The 20,350-nt window shown below is 41.9% G+C and overlaps 1 protein-coding gene across 1 annotated transcript in view; it reads right to left on the bottom strand.

Moving 5' to 3' along the window:
- NHSL1 (NHS-like 1) overlaps positions 1–20,350 on the bottom strand; it is a 52,490-nt gene that overhangs the window by 2,456 nt on the left and 29,684 nt on the right. Inside the window, exons 5-8 of the mRNA XM_010078614.1 lie at positions 16,364–16,495; positions 5,725–6,468; positions 3,046–5,679; positions 2,369–2,498 (exon numbers count right to left, since the gene is read on the bottom strand). Coding sequence (XP_010076916.1) covers positions 2,369–2,498; positions 3,046–5,679; positions 5,725–6,468; positions 16,364–16,495 — 3,640 coding nt within the window. The remainder of the gene's footprint in view (positions 1–2,368; positions 2,499–3,045; positions 5,680–5,724; positions 6,469–16,363; positions 16,496–20,350) is intronic.

Below are 20,350 nucleotides of genomic sequence, written 5' to 3'. Positions count from 1 at the left end.
AGTTATCCTGGCTCGAAGTAATTCAATGAGACTGTGAATACAGTGCAGAGCAGTCAGTTTGCTGTCACGATCTAAGCAGCTTTTCTCAGCATGGATGAGTTATGGCAGAAACTTAAATTAAGAAACAAATTTGGTTTTGGTGGCTTTTCAGACAGAGATAGGGTATATATTCAAACAAAACTGTGACTTAAACTTATCGATTGTTCTTCCTGCCCTTAACGCACATCCCAGTAATTTTCTTTTTACTCCAAAGCACATATTCAAGAGTGCCAATCACTGAAATAATACCTTTTAGAAATAGTGGGGGGAAAACAAAATGTTTTTATTAATTAACAACCAAGGAAGATAGTGGTTCAAGTCTAAAGCCAGCAAAAGCAAGGTCCTAATAACAAATGTGTCAAGCAGTTTTAACTATGTCACATCCAGTTCCATTGTCCATTTCCCCATAAACTCATGAATTACACATATGTGGATACACACATGGATCCATTCTCTATCTGCATACATAATGGAGAAAGGCTACTGGCCAGAATATTTCATTCTAAACCCAGATTTGTCACAGTCCTAGTGAGCACCATACAACATGAATGCAACAGACCGTTTTTAGAACAGCCCTGTGCTGGGTTTGTCTGGGGTAGAGTTAATTTTCTTCACAGTAGCTAGTATGAGGCTGTGTTTTGGATTTGTGCTGAAAACAGTGCTGATAACACAGCGATGTTTAGTTACTGCTGAGGAGTGCTTGCACAGAGTCAAGACCTTTTCTGCTTCTCACACCACCCCACCAGTGAGCAGGCTGGGGGTGCACAAGAAGTTGGGAGGGGACACAGCCAGGACAGCTGACCCCAACTGACCAAAGGGATGTTCCATACCATATGGCGTCGTGATCAGCATATAAAGCTGGGGAAAGAAGAAGGGGGGACATTCGGAGTGATGGCATTTGTCTTCCCAGTAACCGTTATGTCCTTTCCTGGAGCTGGCTGAACACCTGCCTGCCAATGGGAAGTGGTGAATAAATTCCTTGTTTTACTTTGCTTGTGCGCATGGCTTTTGCTTTACCTATTAAACTGTCTTTATCTCAACCCATGAGTTTTCTTTCTTCTATTCTTCTGATTTTCTCCCCCCTCCCACCAGGGGGGAGTGAACGAGTGGCTGTCTGGGGCTTATTGCTGGCTGGGGTTAAACCATGACAAGCTCCTACAGGACAAGTCCTAAGGGATAACTGTAAATTATAGAAAGTCAGTATCACATATACGTAATTTTTGTAACATCTGAAACAGAATCATTTCAAAAATAAAATCATTGCATTTTCATCCCAAGACCTATAGTCTCCTAGCTCCCAGCCACATTCTCACAAGAGGCTTTTCCTGTCCTTCAGTACTCCTGATGCTGAACTTACACACAGATGTACCAACTGACTAAACACCTACATACACCTATATGGACACTACCAAGCACTTTCTGTGACCAGTTTAAAGAGATGGTCCCTCTAAAGTTTGAAGTAAAAGACCAAGCCACGAGATGGCACTGCCACTACATCGATTCTAGTCTAGTAAGTCTACTAAGCAAGCTCAGTAGTTCAGAGTGGTAATGGTTTTCTGTGTGTACTGTTTAAATGGTGTACACGTTTCATTTTGTGGTTTTAAGCCTTTTTCCTTTTATTTTTTTTTTTTTTACAGCCTAACACAAACAGCACAAAAACCTAGTTGCCTATTCAGGATGATTTTGGTTTTAAGGGAAATGAATAATGTCATTAATAATAGAGCCAGTACTGCACATTTCATTCACAATCCAGTTTGACACAAAACACCCGACCTCAGGCTGGATTATGGCAAACTATAATCCAGCGTTTGCCATATGTTTTGCCATATGACTGACATGTTGTGTTACTTGCCAGTTTCAGCCACGCTTGCCATGAAGCATTAGCGTTGAGCCTCTGTCCCAAACTGCACCAAATAAGCAGCGAAGAGAGTAAAGAGAGATGGAGAAGAACAAGAATGAAAACAAAAAGATACACAGAGAAAGCAACAGTAGAGTTAATACGGGAGACTGAGAACAGTACAATAAATACTAGACGTAACTTGATATTATAAGGGTCAGGATATTTATAATATAATCTATATTGATTTACTCTGATTCTGAATCTCAGTTCAGAATGGATTAATATATTTGTAATACATTTGTAAACCAATAAAACACAATTTCTTTTCCTTATCTTTTTCATATATAGGCTTAGTAGAAAGTTGAGAAATGTGTGCTTTCTGTTAAAACAATGACTGTTGTAATTGGGTGTTTTAGTAAAACAATGTTAATTAATTTTTTGAGAGAGCTACCAGACCTGACAGTACAGGAAGGACAATTTCTGCAGTACCTGTGAATGGCTGCAAAAAGATCCTCAGTAGTTCTTGGTCTTGCTGCTGATGCCACTCCGTCTGTCTCTCCCCCATAACTACTGCTCGGCAGGAATGAACCATTTGCTGTATCCGATTCAAAGACCTCCACTACGCAGAGAGAATGAACAATACCGTCAGTCTGTCATGGGAACCCAACAGGCATATAATCCTAAAACCAGCCCTCGCTGCCCCTAAGGCAAAGCATCTAAGAGACTGAGTACATCCTTGTCATTATTGTGATTTCAGAACAACGCCTGCTTAGGAAACTGCAGTGCATGAAATGCCTGTGCTCGCTCACACACAGAGGCAGAGAACAAAACTGAAACAAAATTTGTATGGTTTCAACTAAAATGCAAAATCAAAATTTAAAAAGCTGACCATGTTTTCATAGCATGTTTTAACCCTAACACAGTTAAATAAAGCATAATGTTTATTTCCATGTCTGCAATAATAAGTCAGAAAGGAATTACAAGAAATCCCATAAAGTATTAATCTGATTCCTGCAACTTTCTTCAGGCTTTTAGTTTTAACTATTACAAGGGGCTCTTTTCTCTACAGAAGCCCACCTGAATGCTAGGACTGCTATTCTCTCTTGCCAGGTTCTTTCAAATAGCTACTGCTGCACCTGAAGAAGAGTCAGAGAAGAGAGACTCACCGCTTTCGTTCTCTTGTGATAGGTGCCCGTCAGCGTTACTGCTGCTGTCTTGGCTGCTGCCTGAACTGCTTCCTTCATCAAAAGCAGACTGCTCCTCCTGCCTGGGTTCTTCTTGAACTGGTGATGCAGCAGGCTGTACCACAAAGGCATTAGCTCCCACTGTCTCAGAGAAGGTGAATTCAGCAGCTCCTCCCTCAGGAACCAGGCTGCCAGAGTCCATCTCGCTAGAACTGAGTCCATCTGTAAGATAATTTCTCGCCTCCTTGCAGTGTGCAAGCACAGCGTCTCTCTTAGTTGGGCTGGATGTGCTCCTGACAGTATCACTCCCTTCAGCTACTTTCTCGACTGTAAGATCTAACTGTGGAGGTGGTACAACAAGGAACAGTTTGGGTTTCTTTGAAATAGGGGGTGGTTTCTTGCTGGGCAATACAACCTGAGACTTTTCGGGAGATGCTGGTGACCCCTGAAGTGACATGCCAGAATGCAGGTCTTCGCTCTGCACTGAGGACTCAGGTGTGTCTTCCGTAGCTGTCCCCAGTGAATCAGCTTCAGAAGACTTGTTTAGACCTACAGCACTTGCAGGCTTTTGATTGCTGTCAAGCGCAGGTATGTTATCAGAGAGAATGAGAGGAGAACCCCGAGCCAGTGTTTGAACTGAGTTTTTAAATGAAGTGCCTTGAGTTTTCATTTCCTCTTCACCTAAGCTGCTACTGAGTCTTAGTGAGAGAGATGGCTTTAGGGAAGACTGCGATGATGAATTTACAGTACCCTTTTCCTGAGAGATGGTTTCAGAAGCAGATTGAGGTGATGGTTCCCCCTCTGTCACTTTTTTCACAGACCTCAGCTGCACCATTTGCAATGCTTTGGTAGTTACTAAGGGCATCACAGGTCTTGATGTGTCTTGCTTGTTGAGTGTCTGTTTCACTGGACTGTAGCAAGAATCTTCCTGGTTACGTTTCTTAAAAGAATACTGTGGGTATATTGTTGCACCTTTTGTTAGTTTGGGATCAAGAGGTGGTGCTGGTGGCGGGATTGCTACGGGGAAAGTAGAAAGAGGAGGAACAGGGGAAGAGAACGAACTGATGGAGGCTTCTTGCGGAAACCATGGGACAGTCTGGGCAAAGGAATAATTCACATCAGCTTCTGGCGGAGGAGGGGGGAATGTGGGAGAGGTTGACAATGGTGACAGATCCATGACTTCTGCTGGAGGAGGAGGAGGGGGAGGAGAAAGTTTGGTGCAATGCGGAGAAGGTGGTGGAAGAGGAGGTGGTGGAGGAGGTGCATCAGAATCTGAAGGGGAGCCCAGGGTGGGGTTCAATTTCTTCACACTGACACTCCCTTCAGTAGATGTGTTTGAAGAAAGAGAAGTGGAGGATGAAGACATGGACACTGAAGACAGAAGAGAGGATTTCCTTTCAGGCACTTTAGGTTTCAGCTTGGATTTCCCATTTCCTGATGATGCAGATTTTGAAAGTAGAGGCACTGGGGTAAGCGCAGTGGGTGTATTGGACTGGCTAGAGTACCCGCTCGACGGCGATGTGACTCGGTGGGATTTTTCCGGAGAAGTGCTCTTTGGTTTGTCCAGTCCACTGGGCACTTGTGGCACCGAAGCCCTTGAGCCATCACTGAAGTGGCTAATGCTATAATCGCTGAGAGCAGACGATGTACTGGCAGAATGGGTCACTGGGGACTTTACCTGGTCATCTGCCACTGTGGCGTAGTCACTGTAGTAGCCCCACTGGTCAGCGTACTCCGACTTGATGCTACTTGTTTCACTCTGAGAGGGAGTGACTGTGCAGATGGAGTACAGGTTTGGAGCAGTGGTGGACATCATGCTGCTGCTTGCACTGACTGAGCTTTGGCTGCGGGAGCGCAGCACCCAGGGATCCTCATAATCACTGCAGGGGCTCTGGGACGGGGAGCTGCCATTTTTGCACTTGAGATTCAACTGCAGAGAATGCTGGAGGGTGGCAATGAGGGTTTCATCAAGTACCTGTCCATTGGACTGGGCTTTTTTCTTGGGCATCCTTCTAAGTGAGTCTGTTCTGGATGGTGGCAAAGGCGGCTTCTTTGCCTTCTTCAGAGAGATGCTTCTTGCAAGGGATTTGTCACCTTGGCTTGTCTGGTCATCCTGATGTTTCTTCTCCTTTCCTTCAAAGACATTTATCACACTGTCTCTCGGGTTCCCAAAACCATTAGTGCTAGTGCATGGCACCTCTGACTTCAGTCCGGAGTCCATATGCATGGAACCATAATAACCATCATGGTCTACAGAACACAGAGAAGTAGAATCATCCCTGACAGAAGTCCTCTCCAGACTGCTGCTGCTCAGGTTGCTACCAGGAGTGGCACAGCCTGGTGTGGTACAAACAACCTTGTGTGAAGTAGTCTCACTATTTTCTGCAGACTTGTACAGCCAATGCTCTGTGCTGTTCACTGCTGCTTGTGCTTGCTCTCCTGAATAGCTAGATTCTCTCCTACCATCGCTGTCCTGGGAAGGGTTGGGTAAAGTAAGATTGTTCCTACAGCTGCAGTTCACGCTTTGAGACCCAGCCTCTGTGTTTCCAGGAGTGCTAAGAGAGACAGCAGAGTCACCAAGAGAAAGCATCACAGCAGTATTAGATGGGATGGTATCTGAAGTCTGTGAGTGACGTGTAGAGCTACTCTCGCTCCAGTTACCACTTGATGAATGGTGATCTTCCTTCCCACTTACTGCACTGCTTGCAACAGGATTGTCTCTTGGCTTTGGGTAGGCAGCGGAGCTGGTAATTTTACTATCCAATGATCCAGCACTCTGGGCAGTGTGAATAACAATAACTTCTGAGGAGGATGACAGTGTTGCATTGGGTATGATGCTCGTTGAGTAGGTGGCATGAGGAGAGACCACACATGCTGGGCTTGTGGACTTTTCATTATCGTAGCTTCTTACCTCTTGAGACCTTGGCCTCGACAGGGTCCCCGTCGTGGGATTATTCCTCAGTTGCACAACACTGTCATCCACTTGCAATTTACTCATCTGGTGGGGTAAAGTGCCAGTGATATCTTCCGTCTGCCTAGAGATGCTCTGTGTCTGCTCTAGGGACTGTAGAGACACTCTCGCACCGGCCCGAGGCAAGCTGTGAAAACCTACGTCGCTATTTTGGCAAGAAGGAAATATAACAGCAGCAGAATCACTCATCACTGACATATTTCCAGATGAGCTGGAGAACTGACACATCTGAGCTGCGATTCCTTGTCCTTTCTGTGCCCGTATTCTTCTCATTGAAGGGGGCACAACTTTAACGTCCTCCGTCTGGCAGCTGGTGTCCTTGGTCTCAGAGCGCTGCATAGCAGAGCGATAGCTGTCTAGTCTCCCTAGCGTGGAACAGTGATCTGGGACATACATCGAATGCCCTCGGAAATCACTTTGGCCAGTGCCAACTGCTGGAGTCAAAATAAAATAATTATTCCTTGAAGCACAAATTCACATTTATCTTCTTACTCGTTTAAAAACAAAAAACCCCAGTAAACTGCTTGATCCCCATGCTCGTGAAGGTTATGCCTTCTGAAAAGAATCTGCAACAATGGATTTTGCAGAGGCATCATGTGTTCTCTGCATTTCTCTTCCCTTTTTCCTTATTACCGTCTGCTTACAGAACCGCCTGTGTTCCTGCCGCACATTCGACACATGAAATCCTCTGGTTATGACACGGTAATAATTTCCATAGTAATCAGTTATGTCAGAAACCAAGTAGCACTGTTTGACTTCCAGTAGGCAAAGCAGCAGGAACAGACAAAAGCCTGAGAAATGTCAAGTGTGTTTCCATGCTAATGCCTCATGCAATAAAGAAAACGGGAAGGAAATGTGGAGACTAATGTGAATAATCAGATCTGCTTTTTAAAAGCATTACACTTAAAAAAAAATTCAGGAGACACAGATAGCTCTCCAAGTCCTGCAGTTCATCTGAAATGAGGCTAACACATTGAAACGAGCATTGTTTTACCACAAAACATAAACATGCTATAACAGCACTTATACAAAGATATTATCCAGCACTGCAAAGAAAACCATTCAATAACGCTTCTCTGTACAACTACTTTCTATTTACCATAAAGGAAAAACTTCAAGAGGTGTGGAAAAGAAACAGCTAGTACTGATGGTCGTCTCATCCTCAGCACCGTCAGGAAACAAAAAATAGCTGTACTGTTTTTTAATGAAGTAATAGTCATATACTGGCATAAAAAAACCAACTTTGAGGACAATGGAAGAACAGTTTTAGTTCAAAATATAGTTATCACTGGGTCAGTGGAAAGGACTCAGGGGTTCTTTTAAATTTACATTTTTATTGGTAGCTGCCTTCTAAAATCATAAACCAGAGCACTGCTTCAAAATTAGTCTGTGTGAGGCTGCTGCTTTTCAATTCAGTTGCATTACTGTATAAATAGCAGACTCGAGAGGTAGGCGTGCTGCTGGAGGTTGCTTGTAAGGATGCTGCATATGTCACGGCAGGGGAAAATTGGTTATTTCAAGTCTCCACCTTAAAGCTACTCTCAGGGGTGATGAAGTAGCTTGCCTGATAAAACTGTTCTTTACTATATGGACCTGGATCAGAAGGATGGGTATTCTTACCATGTAGCTTTAAACATGACTTAAAGGACATTTAATTATCCTTATTCTTGGCAGGCAAAAGAGGCATTTAGGATAAGGAAAAGAGGGCTCTGAAAAGGCTACAGTGAAAGCAGCACACACAAAAAGATTGTTTACTTCTTTTTTTCCCAGGCATACAAGTAGTCTTTTAGCAGCTTGAAGCCTATTTAGTTTGCTTTGTGTAGATTCTCTTGCTCTCATGAAAATGTAGCCTCTTCCTGCTTCTGGTAGCAGTTTTCAGCAAAGCTAGATACTTGGATGCTAGCAAACATCTTGGATAATCTAATATAAGATACTGTCAGAACAGATGGACTACTGCATCCAGCCAAGAGAGGTATTTGCATATTCTGTATATAGTTATTAAAAACCTGTACAGTAAGAAAAATAATTTAATTTTGCCTTCCAGGTGTATTTGTTCTACAGAATCAGGTTAGGAGAGAGAAAAACATCAAAGTAGACATTATTAATGTTTCTGGAACCAGGACATCACAGATAACAATTGTTAGCCAACTAAAAACAGATGGTAATAAAAACCTGCATACTAAGTTATATAAATAGCCAAAGAGATGGGGTATTTTTCTTCTTTCTACCACTATGAAATGTACGCACACGCACAAGACAGAGGACAGGGCTTGTGGAGAATGAAGCTGTCAGCACTACAGCAAGAATCTAATACCATCACACACTGACCTGTGGCTGAGAGCACCTCATTTCAGTATGCAGTACGTTTGTATTCACAAAGGAAGCTAAATGCACTCCACTTCACAAGCAGCATAACGCACACAGTTTATGCTTGTTTAAGACGTTACTGCTAGGGAAGGTAGATGGTAAAGCAGAACAACGCTGGACTTACTAACTCCCCTTTCCTCCTTCCAAAACCAGGAGTGTCAGAGTGTATTTGTAGGACATACTGTTTATTGCAAACGCACAACGATGCTTTAAAATGTCTGAAATACAAAATTAAACCTTGGCGCTATATCTAAGCTACTAAATGAAAGAGGCCAAGGACCCTTCTTATGTGAATCGAAGCTAAGCTCTTTTCCAGCAAGGATGGCTGTGCCGAAAAGCCTAGGGGAGCAGCTCCTGCCCCCTCCCCTGGCACCCCTACCCAGACAGAGCCTGGGAGACCGCTGGCTGGCCCAGGCCAGAGCTGTGCCGGAGGAGCAGGATAACAAGAGGGCAGCATGAATGCTAACCCTGGGTTTGCTACTAGAATAAATACAATGTAGGGTCTAGTCCAATATGCTTATAGAAACTGCATATATTGACTCAACAGCAGTAAACCTTTACAACCTGGATAATGGAGGGAAGCCCATCAAGGCTGCACCAGTGTGAAGCCTCTTATAAACAGAATGTTTTAGAGCCTAAATAAGTACAGGGTTCAGAAGGTGCACAACAGCCCAGTCTCAGAATTATAAACTACAAGGCTACATCCTTTAATCATCATATGGGAACTGTTCAGCGAAGGGTCTTTTCATGCCTGTTGCTACTACAAGAACACAACTTTGAAGTTTTAAGTATTTTTTGTAGAAATGCAGTATATTCTGAAATTACTCTGGCTTTGGTTTTTGCTTTACATGTATGCACAACCTCATGCAAAGCTGTGACAATTTACTTGCCCTTTATAGTACAGCAATTGCTCTTTTTAGTTGTTACCTGAAGAGAGACAACAGAAACCTGCAGGGAAAATGGTTCAAAAAAACAACCAAAGGAACATTTAGGACTCAGGTATTCTCTTAAAATGTTGAGGGTTTTAAGATTTTGGTGGAATTCAGAGGAGGGTACTGAGGAGCATTTTGTTTGCAATTTGCAAATGCACTGTAAAACCCTCACTCGCTTCCAGAGTAATACTGAAAAGCAGGGGGTTTCAAACATCCCTAAAATCAAACCACCTTTGTTGCTACTGCAGCTAGGAGATGAACAATCCAATTCTAAGGGACAGCTCAGGCTTTTAATTGACTATTACACTGAAAATGCTATATCTCTCAGAAAACTTAAACAAATAGCAGTCAGAAGTTACAAAAATTCTGCAACACTAAAATTCTGTAACAGAATCACAGCTTTTAAAGAATATCATCCACAAGTCCGTCTAGTTGCAGGGGCAATGTCCGAGCAGACAGCAGCAAAAAATATTGCAGAACTGGACATTAGGTTACAGATGCTGAACATTATGAAGTCAGAAGTGACTGCAATTTGGTGGTATGTTAAATGTGGCTGAAAGTAAATAATAATCATCTTGTCTGCATTTTTTTTATCCTGTGTCCAGTAGCCCTGCAACCAGGGCTATGTCCACCACAGGAGACCTGTATCTACATTCCTTTCTTCTCTATTTCCCTACTTATTGCTATGCTGAAAATGCTGAAAGCATCTCTTAGGGCAAATGCTCTTCCCTAATGCACATGTTCAGCAGCAAGTAAAGAACACCCACTACCTGTAACAAGCGAAAAATGCAAGATATTTAACATCTCTTGCACGGAAGCACAGAGAATGCTTCAAATGCATACCTTAGCTCCAAGCGCTTGATCCACAATAGGTATATAGATGTTATACCAGTTTTCCCTGACTCTGGTAGTTACTGGTGTTGCTCATCAGAAATGACAGGGACTGAGACTGACTACAAATTTGATGGAAAAAAGAAAGTGTCTGGATGTAATCTCTAGGGCCAGGTACTAGCTGCTAGAAGACTCCCCGTCTCCCTGTGACTCTGTCTGATCTTGTGGCACCAGCAACTGGCTGCAGAGAATCAGCAGAAAGGTCCTCTGCATTGAAATGAGTGTAGAAAACTAAGGATCTGAGAGGACAAAAAGTATGTGTGTTGGCATGACAAAGAACATGCTTGTCTCAACTAGTATATAGAAGTAATCTCTCTTCCCAAACTTCTTCTGACAAATCATTTCTAAGTGCTTGTCTCTTGTGCCACAGGCACATTCCCAAGATCTGTTGCTTTCATCTTCTTCTCATGCCCCACCTAGCAATCCTCCTCCAAACCTGCTGTCCTGTCCAAGTCACTATGGAGGCACCACAACTTCCAGTGTTACAAAACCACCAAGAAATTCTTCATCTATTTCACCCTAGTACTTACATACCAAATGATTCTTAATAGACAACAACAAACAGACAGGTACACCAGGCTTATGGTAATTTAAGGGAATTTTCACCATGCTCCACGAAGCATCTGCAATCTCTAATATTGCAGAGAATCCTGCGATACTTTTCAGTACTGCCAGATAAAAAATATCCTGGATCCTTGTATATATCACTGTCACCCTAAAAGGGAGAATTTTGATGAAAATATAGGGAATTTAATTTTTCTTGATTCTGTTCATTTCACTAACTGAACAGCCTCTGGTAAAGATTATATTCCTGGCATCTCTTGTCTTTCATCTCCCATTATTAAAAAGCAGATGATACATACTTTGTAACACCCTGATCTCTGTATGACCAGTGCTGGAAACATACAGTGTTGAGAAACTACAGCTATAAAACCAGTAGTAGTTAAAAAGCACAATAACTCTGAAAAGAGAGATATTCTCTCCAAAGACTGTTAAAGTTGCAACTTAAAGCAGGATGCAGAATTACTTGGCTTAAACAGCTGGGTATTTGTGAAGGACCACTGGATATCTGGCACTCTTTTTAACCTGTGGGACCTATAACTTGAATGACTGCTAGTGCCGAAAGGACTAACTGGAAAATAATATAAATTAAGAGGAATCTTCAACAGAACAACTGAGTTCCCAAAGATCAGAGAGACTTATGTGCCCCTGGTGTTGCTAAGATGGAATGGTTCTCTGTCAAAGGAGAAGCTTCAACAGTCCCAGATGATACCTAGGACACCATGTGGTACCAGCAGGAGGTCTGAGCTGTGCCACAAGAAAGCAAATGAGGGACTGACTGTTCAGGTGTCAGTCATATCCATCCTGACGACTAACAGGAGGTACTACAGGTGACAACTCGTTGTGAGCTACTGAAAATGGCAGGGAAATAAGCTGAAGAAAAGCATATGAGGTCATTCTGACCCTCTGAACCCTGGGGTTAGCAAGAGAGAAGAAAAAAAGATGGGGGTTAAAAAATCACTGAGCTGTAAAGACCTTGAATTGCACCTTAAGGTGGAAAAAAAAAGGTACTGAAATAACTCAAGGAAAGCACACAGAAAGCATAAAATTACAAGACATTTTTTTGAAAACCAAAAGAGAACAAAAACTTTGATTAAAGAAAAGCAAAACGCCTGGAAGAAGAAGAAGAAATCAAAAGGTGGAAAACTTGAAGATGGTTTCCTCTTCCCTGCTTTGGTGAGGTACATTTACTTGGAAGATGAACTGTGGTGGAACCGACACCCACGCCTGGGATCTGCTACTCCTGCAAGACAGGGAGGGGGTCTGGGACACCAAAAGCTTTCCATCGGTGCCTGGGACTGCGCCAGTGCACTGGAGAAACACTCACAACCAGAGACCTCGTACCTTCACAAAACGTTAGTCTGAGCCAGACCCTAGAGCACTGAGACAGGACCGTGGAAACGTGAAGGCATTTTGCTGCCTTTATTTCATCTGGAGAGTTGGAATGTGTGAAGGACACTGAAGATAACCAAGGGACAAGAAATGAGCAAGGCCTGCGACATGTTCTCCCAGAGAGAGCTGCTTGCCTGTATCAAACTTCTGTTCGGGAATCATCTTCTTGCCTGAGGGGAGAATACTGGTTTATATATAAGGTACCATCTGGTGCTTAGGGACATGGTTAGTGAGTTAGGTGGTGTGGGCTGATGGTTGGACTTGATGATCCTTGAGGTCTTTTCCAACCTTAATGATTCTATGATTCTATGAAGAAGACAGCTAGAGGTGATGGCTAATTGCAACACAGAGCACAGAAACTGAGGGCACAAAAATGTGAAGTAAAACACCTTCTCAAAGTTTCTTGCCTTTTCTGCAGTTTTGATCCAACACTGACTCCATTAAGGACATATGTAATATTTATGTTCTGTAAGATATTCTGTAAGACAATAAAGGTATTCAGAGGTATGCAAAACTCATTTTTTCATTGCTGTGTTTGGCAGAGAGAGGAATGCTTTGCCTTCTCCTCTTAGTTTGGTGTCGCTCTGCTAAATAGTAATGAGAGGGTCCTACTGTTAAAAAATAACTTCAGAAAATAACTGGCATCTCTAAACTGGTAGGCATCTCACATTCTTATTCTGTCTCAGAATCCCATCTACCACATCACATTTTATTTATGCAGCATTTTTATGCGGAAGTTTCCAAGCTATGCACAGTGACTGGTTCATCACTGAAACGCACCTGTGAAAACACAGCAGGATTACAACGCTCAAAAGTAGGAATGTTTAAAGATACTTTCAGCACATGCCTCATGGGTGCAGTTAATTATTCCTTTCAGTACATTTGGCTAAATTCTACAAGGGTACCATGGCTGCTGAACTCAGGCCAGCAATCAGTGCAGGCTCTCTCTTCTGTTTGGTCTTTTTAGTTCCAAAGAGGCCAAAGCAGCCAGGGGAAAACCCCAGCAGCTTGACCCAGCAGAAGCTCTTCCAGGTTCTCTTGCAAGAAATGAAAATAGTTCAAGCTTGGTTGAAGCTTTGAGGTTCTCTCGAGTTTCTGCTTCCTTCTGAAGGATAAACAAGAGGTAACAAGAATCTGCTGTATGTGTTGGTTATTTAGCCTGCGCACAGCAACTTTGGTGTACCAAGGGATTTTAATCTTTGTGTAAATATTATAGCTATTCACAGCAATGCTTTAAGGGAGAAACAAAGAGATTTATTCAGCTGAAACCACAGGGAGAATGTCAATAGGCACAATGCAATTGCTTGATTTGGAGTTTAGTCCAGGTCCTTGTTCTGATCAAATGGAACTGTGGAATGTTTTAAAACAACTCATTGTTTGTTTTGGGACACTGTAAGAGAAATAGGGAATGGACGACTACAGAAATATTTGGGGAGTGACAGGGGAGAAAAGGCAGAAAAAGCACTGAACAAGGATGGGGGAGACTTAATTTATTCCCAACCTTGCCAGCAGCCTGGTGGGTGACTCCTGCTAAGTCACTTCACTGCAGTACGCCTAGTTTCCCCATCTACGAGATTAAGACACTGATAACTGCTCCCTTTTTGAGCACACTTTGTTTCTAGTGATGGAAAGCAATACACTAACAGGATGGATACCACCTGTCTGGACAGCATACCACCCACCACCACGGAAGCAACATGAAGCTCCTCAGATGACTTCCACCACAGGGCAGATGGCTAAAGCCCTACATGCCTGCCGGTTGTGGGCCAGGGAACCGTCTAGAGTGAGCTCCTACAGTGAGGTACTGTCAGCCCTGAAATTTCCACAACTTAAAATAGGAGCCAAGGAAAACCTGCAAGCAGTCCAACATGAAATGTGCTCAGCACAGAGATGAAAGACTGAAATAAAGACCAAAAAACCTGTCACCCTTAGCAAACATTGGCAAAGTCACAAACTTCTTTTAAGATATTAATTGAAGAATTCTTTTTAAGACAGTTGCCAACTGCATTCTCAGTTTATTCCACCAGCTAAACTACATTTGATGTTTTCAAGCATTAAACATCTGTCTGGAGTGGTCACAAACATAACCTTGACTTTTTTGAAACACTGCCAGCAGGAAGCATTCTCTGCACGTCCTGTCCACCCGAGGACTGTTGTCACCCATTTCAAAATCCACATGCCTGAAAGAGCATCGGGAACCCCAACAAGTGAAAAATGGTAGTTTGGAACAAAACATTCTACTTTGCTCTGCTATCTGTCCTTGAGGTAGGTTCTAAATAACATCAAAAACTACGACCTTAGTATGTGCGGCACTTTCAGAATACCACACTAGACTCAAGACTGCTGCAACAACCCTGAAAATAAACAGTTTAAGTGATGTCCTGTACAAGTCTTGCAATTTAATCAATGCCCGGTATCAGTTTTGCATTTAAGTGGCCCAAGTGTTTTTAGAGGAGCATAAGTCATTTCACCTCAGCTCTAGACAAAGACCAAAGTGATTTAGTTTAAACTGTAAGAAGGGAATGTAAAAAGTATCCATCCTGAACAGATGAGAGAGGATGAGGGTTGTCTCTGCTATTCCTCAAACCATCTGTAAACATGTTATCTGAGGGATTAGCCTCAGAGAGACTTACAACAGGAGAAGGGAATCTTTTGTTAAGAATAATTCAATGGTAAGTTTTATGGAGCTTTGTTTCCAGCTTTGATCTTTGTTCAGTTAGAACAAATCTCCTTTATTTTATTTAACTCTCACGTTTGCTTATAGCTGACTGCAAAGCTGATAAATGTGTCATTCTCTCTCAGGAAAGAACAAATTCAAATTTTGACCTCCAGGAAGGACTCCAGGTCTGGAGAGTGTCTCCTGCCAGACGGCAAGGCCCATTATGGACACTGAAGAGGCAGGAATGGAACCAACACTATGAGGAGTAGTTCGCTATGGCAGGCACAAAACAGCATCCATCCCACAAAAAGAGATGGACAAAGACACCTGACAGCTTCTGACAAATCTCAGAGCAGCAGTTCGAAATACAATCATGGTGTGAGATCCAAAGGTAATGAAATTTAAAGCTGCCTAACTTTAGCTGCCCTAACAGGGTTAGGGCAGGTGAATTTTCTTTCTTGAGGCAGATTTGCATGGCAGGGCACTGTTTCATTATAGATACTGAAGGAGCACAGTTCCACTCACAAACTGTTCTTTGTGTACTTGCTCCTTTCTTGGCTTTCTCTATGCCTGGTCCTCTAGCACATTTCAAACCCATCTAGACAAGCTACATATTTTTTGCTTGTGTTTCTGAAAAATCTAGACAAAGAACCAAGAATTGAAAACATAATTAAAAAAGGAAAGAGATGCAAAATGCAAGGTAGTAAAACTTAATGGAATCATCAATATATGAGATGATTCCACATGTTAACCACCTAAGATTATGTTTTGCCAGACTATTTTAAAGGACATTCTTCTGCTACTCCAAAAAAAGGGAGGGGGAGCATAATTTTATCAGTGAAGTTATGATTGGGGAAAAAAAATGAAACATTTTTTACAAAAACTAAATAGGAATGACCAGATTTAAATATAAGCGTTCTACAAAAAGAGTCTGAAAGGTCTGCCAAAATTCAGACTGCTTCATCAGCTTTGAATATCATGTATACTTGTAACTGTGAAAATGGACAGCCTGAGGTAGTGTAAACGTGACCGAGTAGTGATTCTTCCTTTGGAATATGTGTAAGAGCTAACGAGCCTACGTAAATTGCTTCCAATCAAGTAACACTTATACTCAAGGGGCTGCCAATCAGATCTAAACTGAACTGGAAAATATACAGGTTTTTCACTGTTGATGCAACTCTTGGCAGACTGGGGAAGGCATCCATGAATTGTTTTACTCCACTGAGTAACTGCTTGCAAGCCAAAATGCCCGCCCACTTCAGTTTTGCTTCAGTGAACATCCTGCAGATTTCCATTGTGCCAGTACACCATTTTCCAAATACTTTGTTCCCTTCAACAGATGGAAATCATCAGATAAAAGGTCCTAATTTCCAGATACACAAGGTGGCAAGGAGGCATACATGTACTTGGAACTGTAATAGGCTATCAGACTGTATTGGTTTCATGAGCACTGGTAATGTTATTAGTCGACTAATGATAAGCAGTGACAATGAACAGTGGATGGAATACAGTTCTGATGAGCCATACCTAGCTCCTTTTGTATGTTGTCGGGGATTCCTGTAATAGTCTTTCTCCTTTTGACTTTCTTCGGCCGTCTTACCACCGTGTCTGTATAAATTAGAGACCGCCGAATGCTGGCTTGGCGGTCGAAATTCTCCCCTAATACATGGTAGAACAAGCAAAGCAACATTACTTCCAAGCACGCTGACACCATGCACTTTCTTCCACTAGTTTTGTTGTAGAAATGGAAAAAAAGGCACTAATAAATGATGTTAGCTTGGTCCTATGATGAAGATTTACACTGAAGGAAGATGCAGCATAATGTCACAGTAAGGCTTTAGACACACAAGTCCGTTATACAGCACTGCAGGTTTTAAGAGGAATTTTGACTTCCTGAGCCGAGCTCAGATCTGGTGAGAGCAGCTCCAATTCCACCAGTGAACAGAATCCTTGCTTGAATTTGGCCCTTTGTGGTTTTTGTTTTGTGGGTTGTTTTTTGTTTTTTTTTTTTAAGTAATGAGCTGCAGAAAAAGTAAATCCGCTCATGAAAATGAAAGATCACACTGGTTTATACAGCAACAGACATTGCTATTGGCAACAGCTATTACGTCTGTACAGCTCCATCATTAAATCAGACAAGACGCTGCTCCTTCATTCCAAGTTGCTCTGAACCTGTCAAGTGTACCACATTTCTGGTAGTGATCTTTTAACATTAATACAAATAAGTACTATGGAGCATGCAGAGATCAAACTGATCTTGTGATCTCATAAATACTTCAGTCAAGAGTGGAAGCAGCTTAAAATTGAAACTTTATAAATTATTATGAAACTATACAACGGCAAGAGCTGAAAGATTGTGTGTGTAAGTGCACATCGCCAGACAAAGCCTTATGATGACCATGTGCTGTATCATAATGGAACCCAGAAGCACCACTATCATTAAGCAGCTTTTCTTTTAGGAATTCACTTTGTTTAAAGGTTTATAATTTGGCCATTTTACTAGTAGCAAGATAAAAACTTGCCCTATAGATTGTGAGGTGAGTTAATTCTCTGTCACTTCTAAAAATCTAGCCACCAGCCCCCACATCTCACACATAAGTTCCCTTTTTAGAAGTTAAAGCATTTTAAGCACTGCTAAGTGTCCTTTAGATGACCCATTTAAAACTTAAATGCAGAAAAAAATGGATATGCTTTTTTGAAAATTGATGACCAAATTATTTACCTCTAAAAAGTGATTAACGCATAGTAACTAACATGTCATGAATATTACCCCGTCTGACTACACATCAGTATGATGTGTGTCGTGCAAATAGCGTAGAAAACCTCAGTACACTTATAACAGTTAAAAGATACAGTCATATATTAAAAGTATAGCATGTGGACTTGTGAAAATGCAAGGAAAAATTGTAGCAGTTTCATTCACCATATTGTAAATACAGAGACTCTGACTCTGTTTGACCGAAGCCTTGTGCTTCCATGACCTGCACATGTGCTAAGTGGAATCTTTGCAGCTACAAAGAACTGCCAGCTTCATCTGGGTTTTGGACTCACTGATGTCAGGGCAGATTAAGGGAGGAGGATGCCCATGGGATCTATAAAATTTAGAGCTACAGATCCTACAGGCTTAGTAGAAGTCCTAAAATATTGAGACAGACTATCCGCTGTCCTGGGCATCACCACTATTAGGACATTAGGACCCTTACAGGGTCAGGACCATTAGATAATCCTGCCATGCAGGATAATAATAGTTCTAGCCACATTATAACAAATCCAAAGAATTTGAAGGAGAAAGTTTTCCGTCCCTGAACATACCTTTATCCTTTCAAAGGCCAACAATTATGCCTGAGACAGTGAGTTGCAAGGTAATTAAAATACAGCTTTGAATGCCCTGGAATAAAATGTAAATGCTAAGTAGAGGGTGCAAACAAGGAGAGAGTCTTTTACATGAAGCCTCAGACAGCACAAATAGGATGACCATGGGGAAGTGCTACTGTGTCAGCTGGTCCACAGTGACTTCTTCCCCATAGCTACCCAAGAGCTAACTCAACCCATCCATCTCCAATGGCTTTTGATACACAAAGGCTTTCTGAAAGCTGCTGTGCAAATGTAGAATTTCAAAGCAGCAGCTTCAATAAGTTCCAACAAGCAAAATCAGAATGTCTCAGTCTTTTTTCCTTTCTTCATTGTAATCTCTTTTTTTAGAAAATATTGATGTTAACATTAAATACATTTTGCAGATGTAAAGATACTTTTTGCCTTCTGTTACAAGTTTGTAACAAATCCTCTAAACATTCCTCATACAATTTACTTAGTTTTTTTGGATTCACCAAAAATATTTAAGTATGTGCTTAAATCTCTCTAAAGTCAGTCAAGCTGGACTCAAGCAAATGCTTAAATGTTTTGTGCTTGGCCCTGATCACGTCCACCATTACCAGACTCTTCCATCTGGAAAGAAAGTTAGTTCGAGAAAACCCAGGAGAGCAGACACCGTTATACATCTTTTAACCCACAGGATACGTAAAAGCACAGACTAGCCACCACTGAAAATTCAGCCCCACCCCTTCCAGGCCAGAAAAAAGCTCAGCCCAGGCACTCCCAAATCTGGATGTCTAGTCAGCAGCTTGTCAGCCTAATGCAATGCCCCTGGACCTTCAGGCTATCCAACAGATTTTTACTACTACTGTATTAGTTGCAATCTGTTCACCGAAAAGCCCCGAAAGCTGAACTCGCAGAGCATTTGTTGTACAGCCATGTGAAAGGCTGCTGTAGCAGAATCATTACTAATGCACTGCTGAAAATGCTATCAATTGCCAGCAGCCTCTTTGGAGGTTAACCTTTTATTTCATGCCAGGAGTAATAAAATTGAAGTTTTTTGACCCCTCTTCTGGGAGAGTGAGAAAAAGAGCAAGTGAAGGAAAAAGCCAAATAAAAATAAAACTGGCAACGGTTTGTTCCACGGCACATTGAACAAACGGCACAGAATTTCTGGTCTCTTTTTCCTGCCTCGTGCAGCAACATAAGGAACTTCACAAAATAAAATTACTCGGCGTGTAGGAGGGCAGAGGAGGGGAGCAGACTGTGACTTTTTAATGAAGAACAAGGACAGCAGCTTTTTTTCCCTGTGTTGTGTGTGGCTCAGAGTCTGTTACTGTCACTTGCCTTGTTTCACAGTAGCAATATAATTATTCCAAGGGAAAGGAAACAGTGGATCCCAGAGACCAGCCCACATACTGCAACAGCAGTCTTCCTTTACTGCCCTCCCTTCCTATCCCTTCTGATTACCATGTTTATACGGGAATAAATGCTCAGCTGCACACTCCAGAAAGGGGCGGTGTAATATGCACTTGCACTATTTCTAACAGAAAAGTTGAGAACCGCTGAGTTTGCTGAGTGCAAACCAAACAATTCAAGGGACACAAGCTTTTCTACACCAGCCGAATTAAGCTGGTTGAAGCCGCAAGTGTAATTTAGCCAAACATGGTAACGCTCCCAGTGACACTGAATTAAATCTATGAGAGTTATTTGATCTCCTCCACCCCATTTTTCTTTCAATTTGTTTACTTCCCCCATGTATTTTCAGTATACAGGGTCACTACACTGAACAGCAGATTACTCTTTCTGTAAGTATACCCTGTTCCTTCTGTCACAATATCTAAGCCCTGTTCAAACCTATTGATGATGACATATTATCCGTTGTTCCTATAACTCGGTCTTCTGCACTTGTATCCTACATTCCCTAGATAATGCCAACTGGCCTCGTAACATTTCAGCATTCCATTTGTTTTCCTTCTACTAATCTTCCAGACCTGGAGTGTTTGTAATTTTCTGTTGTCTTCATGTTATTTATTTAAAATATTTTCTGCTGTTTATTTAAGGAAATGTCTCTCGTTGACTTCTTAGAGCTCTCTGACATTTGTTGCAGAAGTACTGCTCCTGTACTATTTAAATATTTAAATTTTTAAATACTATTAAATAGTATTATTTAGAATACTACTTTATAAAATATATGTGAAA

Source organism: Pterocles gutturalis, unplaced genomic scaffold (genome assembly GCF_000699245.1).
Source record: "Pterocles gutturalis isolate BGI_N339 unplaced genomic scaffold, ASM69924v1 scaffold8708, whole genome shotgun sequence".
Classification (NCBI taxonomy): domain Eukaryota; kingdom Metazoa; phylum Chordata; class Aves; order Pterocliformes; family Pteroclidae; genus Pterocles; species Pterocles gutturalis.
This window is presented reverse-complemented; position numbering and strand designations above follow the sequence as displayed.